At 53.3% G+C, this 17,780-nt stretch overlaps 1 protein-coding gene across 2 annotated transcripts; it reads right to left on the bottom strand.

Moving 5' to 3' along the window:
* Positions 1–763: 763 nt before the first annotated feature.
* HPCAL4 (hippocalcin like 4) lies at positions 764–14,958 on the bottom strand. 2 transcript variants are annotated; one of them, XM_007067593.4, is made up of 4 exons: positions 14,796–14,958; positions 5,509–5,678; positions 4,282–4,497; positions 764–3,127 (listed from the first exon to the last, which is right to left on the bottom strand). In XM_007067593.4, the coding sequence occupies exons 2-4, from the start codon at positions 5,668–5,670 to the stop codon at positions 2,930–2,932; spliced, it is 576 nt and encodes a 191-aa protein (XP_007067655.1). In that variant the 5' UTR covers positions 5,671–5,678; positions 14,796–14,958; the 3' UTR covers positions 764–2,929. The 2 variants fall into 2 exon arrangements, with proteins under 2 accessions (XP_007067655.1, XP_037737634.1); XM_037881706.2 differs by lacking the exon at positions 14,796–14,958 and adding an exon at positions 8,978–9,113.
* Between the last annotated feature and the right edge of the window lie 2,822 nt (positions 14,959–17,780).

Below are 17,780 nucleotides of genomic sequence, written 5' to 3' on the forward strand. Positions count from 1 at the left end.
CACAGCCAAGCAAAGCCAGGGCGCTGCTTTGGTGGGGACAGAGGGAGAAAACGCAGGAGCCTTGGGGAGGGTGAATTTTTGCTCAGAGTTGTCAGGGGCATTTCAACCCCCACATTCAGAACGCCAACAAACAAACCGAGTGAAGTTGCCTGAGGAAAGAGACTGTTTCCCCCTTCACTCAGCTGCCATGGACCTTACTCACAGGGCAGGGGCAAGCTCAGTGTTATTCCCAGGCCAGGATGTGCAGGTCCTCAGGGTATCTGAAGAGCCCTATGACCCAAGTCTCAGAGGCAGATGCTGATCATGGTGTGTGTTGTTTTGGGGGTTCCCCCCCTCCTCCTCTCCCCCCCACCCCATTGGATGAGTTCTTTTGGGGGGGTCTAGTGAGAACTCTCTCGCTGCCCACATCAGCCCACCTCCCTCCCTCCCTCGGTGGAAGTTAAGAAGTCTCACCTCTCAGTTACCTCCTCACCTCACGCCTGTAGCTGGCTGCAGCTCCCCGGGGGTCAAGAGCCCAGCAAGGATTCTAGGAGGAGTCACGTAACATCCCGGGGCTGGCCCTTTCCACAAATCCTCCATCAGCCTCACTCCAGGTGGAACGGCCCGTGGCAGGAAGGGGCAACAGGCTGGAGCCGGTGCAGTGGTCAGAATTTTGTTGACCACTGAAGAAAAAGCCACAGGGAAAACCAAGCGGACGCTGGTGATTATTGCAGCAGGCGGTTACGCTGCCCCGGCGTTACCAATAACAGCTCCGTGGAAACCCTTGTGGGACACATTTTATTTTTCAGTTAAAAAAATATATAAACAACTCCACGGCTTCCTAACAGTTATTACAATAATCAAAACCACAATGAGCAGACTAGATACACATCTGTGAACAAACAACTGTCCTGGGGTTGGAGAAGGGCGGAGGCAGCAGGCTGGGGAGGGGAGATGCTGTTAAAAAAGGTCTCATATTAAATCACTCCCAGGCCCTCAAACCTACTCTGTGAAGCACAGCACGCCTGGCGCAACCCCCCGGCTGGATAGGTCCTTTTGGAGATGACAACCACCACCTGATCCCAGCTAGTCAGCTGCTCCCCAGGTCACTCCCACAACCCGCCACTGTGTCTCTCTCTGCCCTCCACCACCAACCCCTGGCCTGTGGGGATCTTCTCCCCAGAGAACACCCCTGACCCAGACTCTCACCACATTTCACCCCACCACACCTGTGCTGTTGTCCCCCAGCTTCAGACAGACCCTTCTATCTTCCCCCCTCACTTTATACCCTCTCCAGGTGGGATGCTGCTGCCGAGAGGTAACACCGCCACCCAGCTGCAAAGGTCACGTAAGTGCCGAGCAATGCCTGGCACTCCGCCCTGCTGTGCTCAGAAGCAGAAGCAACACCCAGGACTCAAACACAAAATCGAGCCAGTCTCTTCCAACTAAGCTAGACTGGCCTAAGACTCTTCCTGCCCCGAGGAGATAAAGGCAGAAGATACCCACCTCTAGCAATGCCACCAATGGGCAGAATCTCTGTATTCCATCCTCAGCAGAGGTTTAAAGCCTGTACTTACCATTAATGACAAACCCACCCCACCCAAATCACAAGGAACTCGCTTCCACGAACCTGCACTAACATTCGCAGTGCGCGTTCATGTGAACAGCGAGACGTCTACTCAGCTCTGGCCTCCCTCGGACCCAAGAGCAATTTGAACACGGGACCAGCCCCAACATGCCAGGGCAACAGGAAAAGGGACCCTTGAGATTAGATGGGCAATGGCTTGATTTCAGGGCTGCCTTTGACGGGAGCATACAGTATTGATAGCTCCTTCCTTAGCCCACTGAGAAGGCCTGTATTCAATGGTTGCTTTGATTTCTGGTTGGCCTGGGGAACAGAGGGGGCAGTTTAAATACAGATTAATTTCAAGATGAAAAGAGGGGTGCATGGAAATGCATTTGAACCCAAAAGCTGCTGGCTCTGCAATGCTACTCGTTAGCCAGACAGAACACGGCACTCTGGGATTTTACAGCGAGACCATATGGAAAGAGGCGGCAGAAATCAGTTATTTCTAAACGTCTCACAATGCCGCAAGTGCCTCATCCATGGGAGCCCCGCAACCAACGCTGGCTGCAGCGAAAGGAGAGGCCGAAAGGTGGCTGCTGGAGAGAGGTGGAGACTGCAAGACGCCAACTCCATTGTGAGGCTAAGGATTGGGGCCCAGGGCACTGAGCTCGGGAGCTCTATTCTGTCAGGGCCCAGTTCTGGCTAGTTCAATCTGGGGCTCCGTGGACTGGGGTATGTCGTGTGGGAGAGACGAGACAGTCAGGACTGGCAGCAAGGGGCACTGCGACAGCTTAGTTTGGGGCATCACCAGGAACCAGGTTTGGGGCGGGGGAGAAATTTGCTGGTTTCAAATAGGCCCTGACAGGATAACCCAGCTGGGGCTGTAGGAACTGGAACTAGGGATGAGAAAGCAGCATTCTGGGGGAGCCAGAAGGCTTGATGTTGGTTATGGGGTGAACACTGCCTTGGACAGTCCACTTCAGGGCTCTGGGGAATTTAAGTACTGAGGAGGCTTAAGCTGGTATTGGGGGCTAGGTGGGAAAAGAAGAGCAGATGAGCGCCTGGCAGTGTGATCCCAGGATGGATTGATAGGGGATGGGCTGTGGGGTTGAACACACTCCAGGGATTTTTGTGGGGAGGGATTGTTTGGGGGGAGGGGGGGTTCTAATGTGGCTCAGGCAGTCCCTTTGCGGGTGGGGGGCTCGGGGAGTGGGATGTAGAGGTGAGGAAGTGGAAGGCTGCAAGCAGAACGAACTCTGCCCCAGGCAGCCGAGTGCACAGCTCTAGGAAGCAGGGGCTGGGTGCAAGGTTCTGGGGAGGGCGGTAACCGGTATGCTGGGGCACGCGGCCTTGGACAGTCCAGCTGGAGTCTGCGGGGAAAGGCTATTTCTGCATGTCGCACTGCAGGAGGAGGACAATAGAGGGGTCGCTCTTGGCAGCTTCCTTGAACTCCTCCAGGGTGATCTGGTCATCCTTGTCCTTGTCCATCTTGGTGAAGATCTTGTCAACCCGCTGCTGGGGCGTCAGCCCGTCCTGGTTCATTCTCATCATGATGACCGTCCCCACCATCTTGTAAATAGCCTGAGGCATGAAGGACAGAGGGAAGAGGGGTGAAGTGAAGAGGGCCCCTTCTGCACGGCAGTAACACCATGCTAGCAGGGGCAGGGCTGAGTAGGTCCACACAGCAAGTGAAGGGGTGATTGGAGCACCGACAGGCATACCCACGCTAGCTTTAATCCAGCTAGCACGAGTAACAATAGCATGGCACAGGGAGGCATGGGCTTGTACTGGATTGCAAGCCCATGCCTCCACAGCCACACAGCTACTGTTAGCCACACTAACTGGATTAAAGGCTAGGCCTACCTGTGCTACAAACCACCCCTTCACCTGAAGCCCTGCCCGCCCACCTACTTGAACGGCCCCCACCCATGCTGCTGCAGCTTCAGGGCTGCTGTTCCTTGAGCTAGCTTTGATCTAGCGCAGGTGGGTGGACACATGCTGCAGTCACACCTTACTGACTGCCCCCAGCAAGGTCTACGGCTGCATCTGCAGCCAGGGGTAACTTCCAGCTTGGACTGAGCTAGTGTGCTTTAAAGAGTAGAGTCATGCCAGTAGATACTGGGAGACAGGTGTGACGGTATCAGGTGGCAACCCTGTACCACCACCCATGTAGCCATGGTTACACAGCTATTTTGCAGTATGCTAGATCTACCTTTGCCAAAAGTTACACCCTAGGGTGCAGTGTAGACATACGGCAGCAGGGGAGAAGAGACCGGCGGGTGAGTGATCGTGGGCCAAACTGTCTGCTGACGTCACCGGGTGCCATTCGTCAGCACAGAGCCACATAAGTTAACACCAGCAGATCTGGCCTGGCATGCCTTCAGGGCCCAGTCTGCACCCGAAGCAGGGCATTCATTGCCAGAGCATGGGGACTTTGTTCTTGGGAGGGATGTAGGAAGGTCAGAGCAGCCTGGAGGGGAGGGCGAATGCTCTGGGGGATATGGATTTACCACTAGGGGCCCCGGAGTGTTTATTACCTATGGTTCAGGGCATACTGGAGTTGCTTTTGAGTTTGAACACTCATGAGCTGCAATGTTTTGCAGGGGCTTCTATTCTAGTCACTTGGCCCTGCTCTCCAGCCTCCCATCAGTGCTGGAGTGAACGATCAGAACGAGCCCACTGCAGCGTCTGACCCCACTGTCTTCAGAGACAGAGAGGCCGGTGCCTTCCAGTACCTCAATTATTTCTAGCATCTCCAAGCGGGTTATCTTCCCATCTCCATCTAAGTCATACATCTCGAAGGCCCAGTTCAGCTTCTGCTCAAAGCTTCCCCTGGAGGTGACTGACAGGGCACAGATGAACTCCCGGAAGTCGATCGTCCCATCACCATTCTTATCAAATGTGCGGAAGGCGTGCTGAGCAAACTTGGAAGCATCTCCATATGGGAAAAACTGCAGGGTGAGAAGAGGCTAGTAAGAGATCTAGAGAGAGGACCTGCAGTGCAAGGGAGCATATGGGATTCATTGCTGCTTAGAGATGGATACACATGGAATCTGTATTTCTAGTATAGAGAGATAGAGGGTATCAACTTAGAGAGAATAGCCGGGGGGGGAAGGAGTAAGAGTTGGACCTATTTGATTCTAGGCACAAATCTGTGAAGGCCTGGCCGAACCAAGAACTTCAGAGGACTTCTTTAGCCCCCACCACTATGGTAAGTTTGAGTAGCAGCCATGTTAGTCTGTATCCGCAAAAAGAACTGGAGGACTTGTGGCACCTTAGAGACTAACAAATTTATTTGAGGATAAGCTTTTGTGAGCTACAGCTCACTTCATCGGATGTATGCCACTATGGTAAGAAGCTTATCTAAATTTTAAGGGAATCTGAACTCTAAATATGGCCACTTTCTATCACTGCAGAGAAAGGGGAGTGGAAAGACACCTGGGCAATCATACTTCAGGAGACAAATTCAGGGCATGTCTCAGCCTGCAGCCAGAGGGTAGCACAGAAGGTTTTAGGGGCAGGGGGTTATGATCTTGCTCTGACTGGACTTGGAAGGAACAACCAAACGTTCTGTAGCTTAGAGCAGTCAGGGGTTCTGTGGCTCCAGCCCAGGATCCTGCTTGCAGAGGGAGATCGACTAGATCTTTGCAACAATCCATCCCTCAGGCTGTGCTGTGCCAGCCATGGCCAGCAGCGAGTCCCAATTTCATCCTAACCATAAAACTCTCCTGAGGGGTCAGGGCCCAGACAGCACCAGCAGTGAAGGGGGTGGTTCAGTGGTGCTCTGGACTTCTAGTTGGTCTAGCACTACCTGTTTGCTTTGCCGTCACCAGGTGATTAGTGGTCTCAGCTAGTTACCAAATGCAGCCTTTTAAACAGCCGTAGCCCCATGTTTCCCAGCAGCTTACTCACTGCCTGCCCCCATCCACCCAATACTGACCATCTTCTTCCCTCCCCCGTACCTTGATGTAGAGCTGCTGGAATTCATCCAGGTTGAGGATGCCGGTGGGACAGTCCTTCAGGAAGCCCTTGTACCACTGCTTTAGCTCTTGCTCACTAAACTCTGTGCTTCTCACCAGGTCGTCCAGCATCTCAGGGGCCAGCTTACTGTTGTGTTTTCCCATCACGGACTCTGGAAAGATCAGCAGTTCTTAGATGCTGAAGTACTGACCGTGTTGGGGAGAGGGCCGAGAGACAGGCATTCTTGGGCTCCCTTCCCAACTCTGCCACGTCTCTTCATCTCTGTACCTCAGTTTCCCCGGTTCCCTTTCTGCAAAGTGAGGGTTGTCATGCTGACCAGCCTCATGGGTGTGTATGGGAGGGTTCGCAAGTTAAGCTTGGTACAGAGCACTGGCTTTGTCAAAGGTCCTGGAAGCATCAAGTATCAATATTGCCAACATTTCAGAGGAGACAAACACTACTGGAAAAGCCAGTGACTGATGAATGTGACTCACAAGCCACCTCTCCCATGGACCAAAGCCCTGAGAAGACCTGCCTGCCCTCCCCACCACTCGGTGGGGTTGTTTGCGGCTTGGATGTTTCCATACTAACCATGCCTCATGCTACTACAAGTGTTGCTGGTTTTGTGACTAGGGCCACCCTGGCTCCTACAGAGAAGAGGCTAGACAGCTGATCCCAGGAGTGCCATCTGATATCACTCTAAGTCTTGTCTAGACACCATGAGACCTCGGCCAACATCTCACCTGCCAGTCATTGGCACCTGCCCTCATGGCCAGTAAAACCTCAGCACCCAGTGACTGTCTCATGGCACCTGCCACAGCGTAAGATAGGCTTTAGGAGCAGCTGAGAAGCTCACAATATCGGACTCCTGCTGGAATCGCAAGGCCATTAAGAATCATCTTGTTCAGAGTTTTTCCTGGGATGATTTCACAGGCCCAGAAAAGCAGCACGACTGGGTGGAATTTTGAGGACATGTCTTGCTGCCAGGGAGTTGAAGTAGCAGCTGGGAACCCTTTTCCTCTCTTCCCCATGGCCGTTGAGGGCCAAACTGGCCACCACGTGGCCAGAACACCCTCCCTCTAGCTGGAAGAAAGAGCAGGGCACCTTAATGCCGTGCGCTCTGGCACACAACTCTGGGAATGGAGTCAGGAAGGCATCAGATCTGCCCAGTAAGGAAGCCTCCAGCAATCATCCAACACTGTCGGTTCTAACAGTGCTAGAAGGTCTCTTGGCCAAGAGAGCCATCTTCCCCCCAGTGCTGGGGCAAGGCCAGAATGCCTATGGGGGGAGTGGGAACAGGGTAGGGGGTGGCTGGTGGTAGCTGCAGCAGCAAGGGGTTGGGGGGGCTTTCCATAAAAATGTTTAAAAAGAAGAACGAGCCAAAGCTGTGAAGTTGGAGCATTTGGTGGTCTGTGCTATGAAGGGTTAAATAAATTAGTATTCATTGAGAAAATGAAAGGGGTGGGGCAGAGCCCAGGGGAGCCCTTGTCAGTGTTTTGGGGGTGGTGTCACCCCCAACTTTCCAAGGCAGGGAGAGGTGAGAGAGAACAGTCTCACCTGTGAGGTTCCCATTCAGGATAGAGTCGGCAACAGTGTGACCTTGCCCACTACTCTCTTGGGTTTACTGCGAGACTCCTGATATTTGAGGTTGAATTTGAAGCCCTGGTGCCTGCAGTCCTGCGCGTACAGAAGGAGCTCTGCTTTTTATGGTTTTTTAAAAGTACATTTCTAGCCCTCATGGATGCAGAGGGAGAGCTTGGGGGAAAAAAAAAGTCACATGGGTATCCCAAGAAGCTCGGAACCAACACCACCAAAAACAAACTAGAGAAAAGAATCCTGTGTGTGGTTTGTTTTTTTGTTTAAAGACAAAAATCTGTGATTTTTGGATGTTTGGGGTTGGCAATCCTGAGCTTCCCCCCTCCCCATTACTTTGCTCAGACAGAACGACCCACCTTTTAGTCCAAAAGGCGTGCCCTTGGGCCACATCTAAGAATTCCAGATAATGGTGTCGCCAGCATGGGTCTAGGGAGGAATTTGAGACATCGCCACACCCAGAACACACCCTCTTTCTCCACATAAGGCTGGCTGCTTTTTCCTCCTGATGCAAGTGTCAATAGACTAGATCCGGAGGGAAGGGCTCAGGGAACAAATAGGCCTGCAGCAAAATATCCGAGTAGCCATGGATAATAATCTGGTGCTGTTTGCAGTAGTCAGAGCAGGGAGGCAGGATTTCCTCCTTCTATTCATGACTCTGCATTGCTCTCCAAGCTCAGGCAAGTCACAGGTCAGCCTTTGTGCCTCAGTTTCCCCATCTATAGAACAGCTGTTATACCTCTCCAAGTGGAGCACTGTTAGTCTTAATCAGTGCCTGGGAAATGCTTTGAGATTCTTATATTACAGGTGCAATAGAAGGGCAAAGTATTTACTGCTTGACGAATTCCTGAGTGGGGAACCTGTGTCTAATGAATTCCAGCCATGGATACCAAACCCCCACTGTGGGCGGTTAACTAGGGAGCAAAGGAGAGGGTAGAGGTGCTCCAGAGAGGTCATTCCTAGCACAACAACCCCAGACATAGGTCCCAAGGCACAGCCCAAGACTTTCAATTCTAAAGCAGATATTTGTTCACAGATTTACTCCCTGTTTGCTCAAGTAGAAGTAGTAAGCTCTCATCCCTCATGCACCAACCAGCAGAGGGCGACACCATTTAGCAAGTGTGTTACCCTAGGCTGCAGTATTGTGGATGTCAGGATTTCAAAGGTGTGTTGGGGCAGCTCTGACATTTGCCTTTCTGCATCAGTCAGCCCTTTATAAAATAGCATGAGCTTTCAGGCAGCTCCTTCCATCCCCAGGCTCTCCCACAGCATTACAGAGAAGCAAAATACTGGCAAGTCAGGGGCTGCCTAGGCAAAGAAAGAATCTGCCCAGCTTTCAGCACCGCTCCCACACATCCTGGGTCATTATTTGCTGTTTAATCGAATGGCAGATGGTTGGCCAGGAGGACACTGGTGTTACCTTGTACGCTCAAAAAAAATTAGATGTTTAAATTCACCAAGAGACAGACCGGAACAGACAAGCCCAGATCTCAGTTTGATGCATCTTCCACTTGCAGTTAAAGTGCCATATTTTGATTTAGAGACATCTGCTTTGGCACTCCTCTGTCTCCCCAACCAGCTTCCCCCTCTATGCCTGCCTCTTCCTGTACTGTCCTGGATTTCCCAGGACATCTTGTTCCTTGCCCCAAGATAAGCGAGAGACGGTCACTGAGTCTCAAAATGCTCACAAAAAAGGGATGCTCCTTCCTAGCATAGACCTCAGCAGCTAAACTCCTTTCTGCTTCTCTGTGCCATTGGCATTTCCCAGCCCAAGTCTCGAACCTGCAACCGTCTACAGAAGTGACAGAGCAGATAAATGCCCCAGTGCAATCAGAAGTTTTGCCATTGATTTCAGCGAAGATCAGAGGCTGAGCCAACCTTGTTTGGGATCACAGGCCAGTTGTCCAAGTCTCTTGGTACGGATGTTAATTTCTGTGTCCTGATACTGTGCGATCAGGCATGCAGGAAGAGCGCTTGCCCTATAAGCAGAGCTGGCTGGCGGAGGGACCGTCCCACCCTGCACAAGAGAAGTTGTGTCAGGCATCTAGTCCCCTGCTGCGGTGTTCTCCTCCAGTGATTCTCGGTGTTGAGCAATTGGAGACAAACGTAGGAGTCTAGATCTGCAAGTTTAACCTTCAGAGAGGTCAGGGTCTGGGAGTGATGTCACTGGATCCTTTGATTTCTGATGCCCCCCCTCCCCCGCCCCCCAAGTATGGCACAGGGGCTGCCCCATCGCTGAACAAGAGGAGGACTTCCCAATTACACTAGGCCAAGTTCACCCCCCATCTCACATCAACTGCCGCCTAGCTCAACCCACTCTCTCTGCTTTGCACTCTCTCCCAATGAGGCATGGTGGAGAACCGCTGGAGGGGGAGAAGCAGGCTCCTGGAAGAGCATAAACTCTACCCAGCCCTTGTCTTGGAATCACCCCTTGAACCTCAGCAGGTTTCTCAGCAGAGGTGGATTTTGCTCCAACACACGTGGGGCAGGGGATTTTATTATGCAACTCTGTGGCACCATCTGGGAGCAGAAGGCAGAACACCAGCAACTGCGTGCTTGGTACGGACACTTCATCTCCAAGCTCAGAGCCGATCCCAGAGAGTTACTGGTTGAAACGAGACCTGGGTTAGTGACAGGCAGGGACCCAGTCATGACACCATATGATGCAGATTCCCTCATCTCCTCTGGGGGGGGTGGGGAGCTCTCCCTGAGGGCCTAAATGCTCCAAGCCACCCAGTTACTGTTCTCCCCATTCTGCAGATGGAGTTTTGGGTTTGTATCCTGCCTGGCCCCTCACCCCTCACGGATCTTTACTGCACAAATGGGCTAGAACGATGCCACAGTCTTGGAGCTCTTGCTCAGCAATGGGCATTTGGCTTAGACAAAATGGAAGGATCTCTAAGCAGAGTTCGGACATTTCAAGAACCCCCATTTAGAAATTCCAAGCTTTGCTTTTCTGGAGACCCCCCCACCCCCTTCAAGCCTGGCAACTGATGGCCCCCACCCTGCCACACCCCAGAATAGCTGCAGCCAATCTCACTCACAAACAGCACTCAACTCAATCCTTCTCAGCATCCCTGAGCCAAGTGCCTTGACTGCCACAGACATTAATGGGAGCCGAGGGCACTTAGCATCATGACGGACCTGGCCCTGCCCTAGCTTGGGTCTTTTCTATCTATTTCCCCCTCCTGATTTTTGGGGGGCTGCCCCCCCCAGTGACTTCCCATCCCTGCAACTTCACCCACTGCAGAAGCGACACACACAATGGAAGGGCATGTCAATGCAGCTTCCCCCACTTCCCAAAAACCACCACCTCTACACCCTCCCCCGCACTGGACTGTCTCTAGGCCCAAATGGGGCAGACACTGCCCAAATTCCTGGTCTCTCTGACATCCCTGCCCGGGTCAAGCATAGGGAGGCGCAGCTGCGAGGGGATGGAGGCCAAGCCACCCCCTTCACTCCCCTTCCCCCAGGTCTGTTTGTGCTCACGCTGAAGGGGGGCAGGGACAATCTCCACATTACTCTGGTACATATAGGAGCTGGTGCTGAGGAGGTTGCCATGGCGACAGCTCCGCTGTGGAGAGATGGTTGCCAACAGTAGCAGCATCCCCAAAGCTACCAGCCAACTCTTCCCCCTGTGCCTCTTACTTCCACAGACCTTTGCGCTTCAACCAAAAAACACAAGATTAAATCATTCTCTTTGGAGCAAGAAGAGGGGTGGGGAAATCATGGCTAGTGGTCCCAACTGGGAGGTCAAAGCAAAATCAGGTTCCCTCTACATCCCTCACCGGTGCTTGTCCCCTGAGACTTATCATAGAATATCAGGGTTGGAAGGGACCTCAGGAGGTCATCTAGTCCAACCCCCTGCTCAAAGCAGGACCAATCCCCAATTTTTGCCCCAGATCCCAAATGGCCCCCTCAAGGATTGAACTCACAACCCTGGGTTTAGCAGGCTAATCCTCAATCCACTGAGCTATCCCTCCCCCCCCGCCCCCGAAGTAGAGCATCTGGCTTTCGAGATCTTTGGGTCCCTCATGTAAAGCGGTCTGCACCTTTCGCTTCAGGGCTACCTGCCCCCATATTTTAAAGGGGTGGATCCTTTGATCCTGATGAATGAGATCAAATGCTGCAATGCTTGATCTCAGCCACTCCATGGCCAGCACCAGCAGTGTCAGAGGGGACAAAAGTCCATGCCAAGGGGAAGCTCCCTGTGTCCCCCTCCCCACCCCACTCTTATGCCAAGACTCAGCCTGAGAAGTTCAAAGCAGGAAAATGTGCGAGTCCCTGCTGCATGCTCACAGACCCGTCTTCCTAAAGACCTGCATAACAACCTCAGAGTCCAGCTTCATTTCACTGGGTGGGGGGGGTCACAGCCACTGCCTTGGGGAGTGCATCTGTTCTCCAGAAAGCTTAACGAGCCTGCAGACCTGGGTCTGGGAAATCTAACAGGGTCACGTGTGCTAAACAGGACTGGCCTGGGCCAGTACCACTTGGATGGGAGATCTCCCAGGAACAGCAGAGTGCAGGACGTGCTGTTGAGGATTCTTCTGAGCCAAAACTGGTCACATTCCCAGTAGCAGCACCAAGCTGGGATGAGATGCCACCTTTCACATGCTGTTTGCAAGACAAAGTCCCAATTCCTTGTTACTATTAAGGACTGTATGCTTCTTGGGGTGGAAAGATCAATGTTAAACTCATGCCCTGGCTGAAACCGGACTTGGGTCAATTCCTTTCTTCCCACTTCAGTTCTCTCTGCAGTGCTAATTGAGAGCAGTGGCCAGAGCATAAGTCTGGGAGCCAGGAACACCTCAGTGCTAGTTCCAGCCATGCTGCCTTGAGCAAGTCACGTCACCTCTCCATGCCTCCCGAGTCCCCCATCTGCAAAATTGGAAGACGCTTACCTGTCTCAGTTTTCCTTTTAAACTATGGTGCAATTATGCCCTTTCACAATAGCTATGCTCCACCCCAGAAGTGGCTGTATTTCAGCCGCCAAGTGACAGGATCCCAAGCTACAGCCAGTAAATCAGTTTACGCCTGCAGAGTGCTGTGGGCTGAAAGATGTGGTGTGAGTATTTGCTAGATACAGGAAGCCAAAGCACAAGAGTGATTCTCTTGGACTCACATGGTGCATGGAAATTCTCCATTCTCTGTGTTTTCCATCTTGCTGCAGAGATTTATTATTCTGAACGTCAGAGAAAGGCCTTAGATACAGCTGTTCTGTCGTCCCCCCCCCGGTCCCTCTGATTGAGGGGCTCAGATGGTCTCCTAGAGTCCCCCTTCCTTCCGTTTAGTGGAACCGTGTCCCTCTGCAGATCACCACAAGTTCCGGATTGATTCTAGGCACAGGCAGCTCTGCTACTGAGAGAATTAACCCTCTTGCTCCTAAAGCAGTCAGGGTTTTCCTGGCGCAAGAGTCATTGCTATGAACAAAGGCAGAAGAATTGCTGGGCAGGTGGGTTCAAAGTAAGGGAGATGGCTGGGCTTGAGGGATTCCCTCCAGCGTGCAGAGACAGGAAGGACGATCCTTCCCAGTAGATGCACAGCGAGGTTCCCATGTCGGCTGGAGTGGGGCACACTTTGCATAAGAACAGTGAGACCTGTTTGAGGAATGCCACAGGGTACAGGTGGTATTTGTGTGGTCACTATTCAGCAGGAGTGGAGCCAGCACCCTGGGAGCAGCAGGAAGAGGTGACAGGAGATTGCAGCATGTGATGAGCCCCGTGGGTTTGGGCAGGCAGACATTTCATGTGTAGGTCTGTCAGGAGTGTAACACACCTGTGTATGTAATATATCTAGCCAGGTTACACACACACAAAGAATGCATATATTCAAGTTGTGCACTCATATCCATTGTGTGCACAGAGGGGAGTGTACAAGGGCTGTGTGTGGGTGTACACACACAAGATGGGAATGTGTAGAGAAGGGACACTAAAGCCACATTTCTGAGGCTGCCATTTGATGCAATCTAGTTCACGCTTCATGAGTAATTTTAAGAGCCAGGGAATAAAGAGCCATCCCAGGCTGGGATAATTCCATTTTGTCCAGGGAAGGGGAGTGAACCCTAGAGGCAGGAAATTACATCTTGATCACTGGAACAAGGGATTACGTGGAGACATTCATGGTTGCCTGTGGGACTGTGCAGGATGAAAGGAGCTGTAGAATTTATCATCGTGTCCCCACGCAAGCTGCTGCACAAACAGTTAAAAAAACCATAGCAACAGACTGATGCAAGACATTGTTTATGTGCAGTGTACGTTCCATTGTGGGGACAGTCTGCCTGGTGCGTGTGCACACATCGGCACCATGCGTGCCTAGACACACACATTACACCGTGTGCAATCCAAAGATGCAGGCACATGGTTGAGTTTGGAAAGGGCTCCTCCATTCCATGGGCTGGAGCGTGTGTTACATTGTTCATTCTCCCTCATGCAATGGCACTTTCTGAGGGTTCTCCGAGATAAGGAGAACCCAGCCCACATGCCTCCAGAGTTCGGATTGGTGAAAAGATAACAGGACCTCGAAACAAATCTCCCTATGACCAGCTGCCTGTGTGCTCCTCACAGTACCTGCTGCAGGCAGTGAGTAATAGGAAAAAAACCCAACCAAAAAAAAAAACCATGGCAAGCACCCTGGTGGGTTGAAACCCTGGTGAGCTGGCTTGTTGTTGTGACCAAACATGGGGCTCTGGATTGCAGAGACTGTTTTTTTGGAGACACTGGCTTCCAGAATAGCAATGCCACCACTTACACGGGCCAGTTACAATACCTCTTACTGAGATTCCCCTCCCAAACCAGGGCTTTCCCAGGGCAATGACAAGATGGCTGCTTTTATGGTTGGGGGAGAGAATAAAAAGCTTTGGTACATAGAGGAACTAACTAGCACTAGTGTATGTGCAGGAATGACCCCCTTACTGCCCCCCCCATACAATAAAGCATAAATTAAAACCACCCTTACAATACCTCCCCCCAGCCCACCTCCCCCACATACACTCATAAAATCACGCTGCTGGGATCTGCAGCACGACACTGTCCTAGTGGGAGACAAACAAAGGGATGGGGTAGAGAGGGGCATCTGTGCACGTGTCTCCCCAAAGCTCTTAAGGGTCTTTGACTGAGGTTGGGTTTGGAGGCTCCCCTGGGCTTATTTGCAGAACAGCCCCCTCCTGAGAGCCAGCCCATACCCCACCTCCATTTCCCAAAGGAAGGGCTCCCCACACCTGCCAGCCACGCTGGGATTTTAGATCGGGCGCTGCACGCACTAAACCCGCTGCCAGGGCAGTGGGAAACTTTGCAGAAGGAGCAGCAAGAGTTCTGGGTTGATGCCAGCCTGGGGCAAGCTCAGAGATGGAGCCTATAGGGCACATGAGCCAAGGACCCAAACACGCCCCCCACCCCCTTTGCAATAGATGCTACCAGTACAGCACCTGGCCGGGACCAGCTCCTGCGGTGCCCCAGACACAGCTCGCTCAGCGAGGGGCTCTGAGCCAGAAGAGGGGGGCGAGCAGAGCAGGCCACATGACAGGGCCAGCTGGCCAAACAGACCCACTGCTCCCCCCCGCCACTTGACAACACATCGTGTGATCATCAGCTATTGCTAAACCTCCATTTTATTTCCAGCAAACCCCCTTTTGTCCCCCAGCCCCACAGGGGCTAGAGGAGCCCCTGGGGCATGTCTCACCCTCCCAGGTGCCTCTTACCTTGCAGGTGGGCTGGGATGCAGGGGAAGCGGCCGCCGTCCCTCTGGGCCAGCGAGGTATCAGCCCCAGGTGCGGTGTCTCAGGAGAGGGGGGGACGCCTCCTGCCCATGCACCCAAGAGAGCCCCAGCTTTCCCCCACCTGATCTGCCCGCGGGCTGCGGCTCCCTCTCTCTTGTATCCGCGTGTGCCCCGCCCCGCTCGGCAGGGAGGCGCCGGATTGGTTCCGCCGGCAGGCTGATTGGGAGAGGAGGGTGTCAGTCAGCAGAGCCTGCTACAGGTGGGGCTGGGAACACGCTGCCGGGCTGCCTGTCCGCTGGGCTGAATCGTGCCCGCTTTGCTCGGGGGCGCGGGGAGTTTGCTCCCGGGTTAACAGGGCGTGGCCTGTGCTCTGTCTTCTCCCGGATAAGGGCCTGGTGGGACTGGGAGAGATGCAGGATATTATAGGGAGACAAAGGGGGGCGGGGGGGATACCTTTCATTAGACCAACTTCTGGGGGGAGAGAGGCGAGCTTTCGAGCCCACCCCGGGCTCTTCTGCAGCTGGTTCCTGCCAGCGACACCACACCTGGGGGCTGTTCCCTTCCCCTGCCCCCCGCCCCGCCCCACTGCAGCATCCCATGCCACCCAGGGCTGCCCCAAAGCGCTGCCCTGCTGCAGGGGGGGAGCAGGCATCTGCCCTGGCTCTGCCAAAAGCAGCCCCCGGGGGGGCGCCGACATGCTGTCCGTTCTGCTCGCCTTGGTGCTCTCCTGGCCTTGGTGAGTCACGGCGCGTCCCTCACCTCGGCCTGCAGTCCAGGTACCTGGCAGTAAATAATCCAAGGAGGGGCTGACACGGAGCCCACCTGTGGCCCTACTTACAGGCAGCTCCTTATATCAAGTCACAGACCCTTGCTAGCAAGATAGATGGCTGAACTTCATTGATCATTCCTGTGTCTGTGCCCAAAGGCCTGTCCCCTCATGCACTGGATTCAGCATAAAGTCTGCGATGGAGTCTCAGGGGTGTTGCCCCAGAGTCCTGGCCAGGGGTCTAGTGGGGAATGTGTAACAATAAACATAACTCCTGCTCATTTGCTGTCGCAGCCTTCATCCTCCCTTCCTCTAGTGCAGAGCCGGCACTCAGCATAAGAAGACTAAGGCAATGTCTACCCTTGCATTTTTGTCAGTAAAACTTTTGTCGTTCGGGGTGTGAAAAAACACACACACCCTGCCGACCGACACAAGCGTCACCGACAGAAACGCTGGTGTGGACAGCACTATGTCAAGTACATAAAAGGTTGTTACAAGGAGGAGGGAGAGAAATTGTTCTTCTTAACCTCTGAAGATGGGACAAGAAGCAATGGGCTTAAATTGCAGCAAGGGTGGTTTAGGTTGGACATTAGGAAAAACTTCCTCCCTGCCAGAGTGGTTAAGCACTGGAATAAATTGCCTAGGGAGGTGGTGGAATCTCCATCATGGGGGATTTTTAAGAGCAGGCTGGACACACACCTGTCAGGGATAGTCTAGATAATATTTAGTCCTGCCTTGAGTGCAGGGGACTGGACTAGATGACCTCTCAAGGTCTCTTCCAGGAGACACTCTCCCAGTGACATAGCTTCTGCTGCTCACTGGGGGTGGTTTAATTATGCCAACCGGAGAGTTCTCTCCCGTCGGCATAGAGCGGCTACACGGGAGCCCTTACAGCGGCGCAGCTGAAGGTCTGTAGTGTAGGCATAGCCTAAGCAATTGCGTAGGCCCCTGAGCAGCTCAAGGGGCCCCCCATCTGCTTTTTAATCTAAGAACTTGCCTGTTTTAATACTCGGGGGGTGGGGTGGAAAAAGTATTCCTGCTTAGGGCCCCCAGTGGGCTAGGACCAGCTCTGCCCTACTCTGTCCTTGAGTGAGTTAGGGCTAATTTAGTGTGTGATCCTGACCTGCACCGAGCACCCTGGAGGTCAGAGAGAGTTGTGGGTGCTCAGCCCCTACAAATCATGTTCTTGGAGCTTGTTCAGATCTGGGGCCTGTCATATTCCACTGATCTGTAAAGCGTCCTGCCCACCCATAAAGCTGGGTTGATGATAATAAATACAGCATCCTTTGGATACAGAGAGATGGATTCTGAGCCACCCTGACATCTCACAGAACAAGGAGGGGCCGTGCAGGGAAATCCGCACTCTCCCAGGGGAGTGAGGTTTAGATAAGATCATTGGCACTTGTGCCAGGCTGTGCCAGGGACCCCCTCAGCCTGGGGTATGATGGAGACAGCACCGGCAGCAGAAGGAAAGTCTGGGCGTATGAATTATTTGTTCTCAGCCACCAGGGAAGTCAGTCACGTTACAGTCTCCTCTTCCCAGGCCCCTTAAAGCACTACTGGGTAGAAGGCCGGGATTCCAGTTTTGAAGGCGACTGCTCCGTGCTAGGACATATGCTAACCGTGGCATCTCGCTGCAGCCAGCCCAGCCCCCCGTTCAGCTGCGGTGGGAATTTCCGCCTGGTGGGGGCTGGTCTTTAACACGTGAAGGTGGATTGGTCAAGATCTCCTTGGTTCGAGCCCAGAGCTCTGCCCTGCCCAGGAGGTGCCATGCTGGGTCTAGGAGCTCAAGATCCAAAGTGATGAGCAGGGCGGGGAGTGAGGGGGAAGCCACCCCAAGCTGAAATGCTGCTGCCAGGAGGGGAGGCTAAGAGGGCAGTGGGTAGCTCAGCATTTCCTTAGCAGGGGGAGGATTGTGCCCAGGTCTTGATGGTCACACCGGTTCTCCACAACATGCCCTGCCCCTTTCATGCCCTGGCGAGAGAGGAGCTTTTGTGGGGAAGAGCAGGTCTGCCGATAAAAAAGCCAGAGAGAGACCAACTGATTTCAGAAACAAAGGCAAATGGTTTCCATGGCGACTGCCAGCAACAGGAGGATGTGTCTCCGGGTGTCCTTACTTCTCAGATGCTGCTGTGTGTCCCCAGGGCTGCCGAGCCCATATCTAACAGGGCCCTGCTGCAGTGGCCATGGGGCAGCGGCTC

This window comes from Chelonia mydas, chromosome 19 (assembly GCF_015237465.2).
Source record: "Chelonia mydas isolate rCheMyd1 chromosome 19, rCheMyd1.pri.v2, whole genome shotgun sequence".
Taxonomy (NCBI): domain Eukaryota; kingdom Metazoa; phylum Chordata; order Testudines; family Cheloniidae; genus Chelonia; species Chelonia mydas.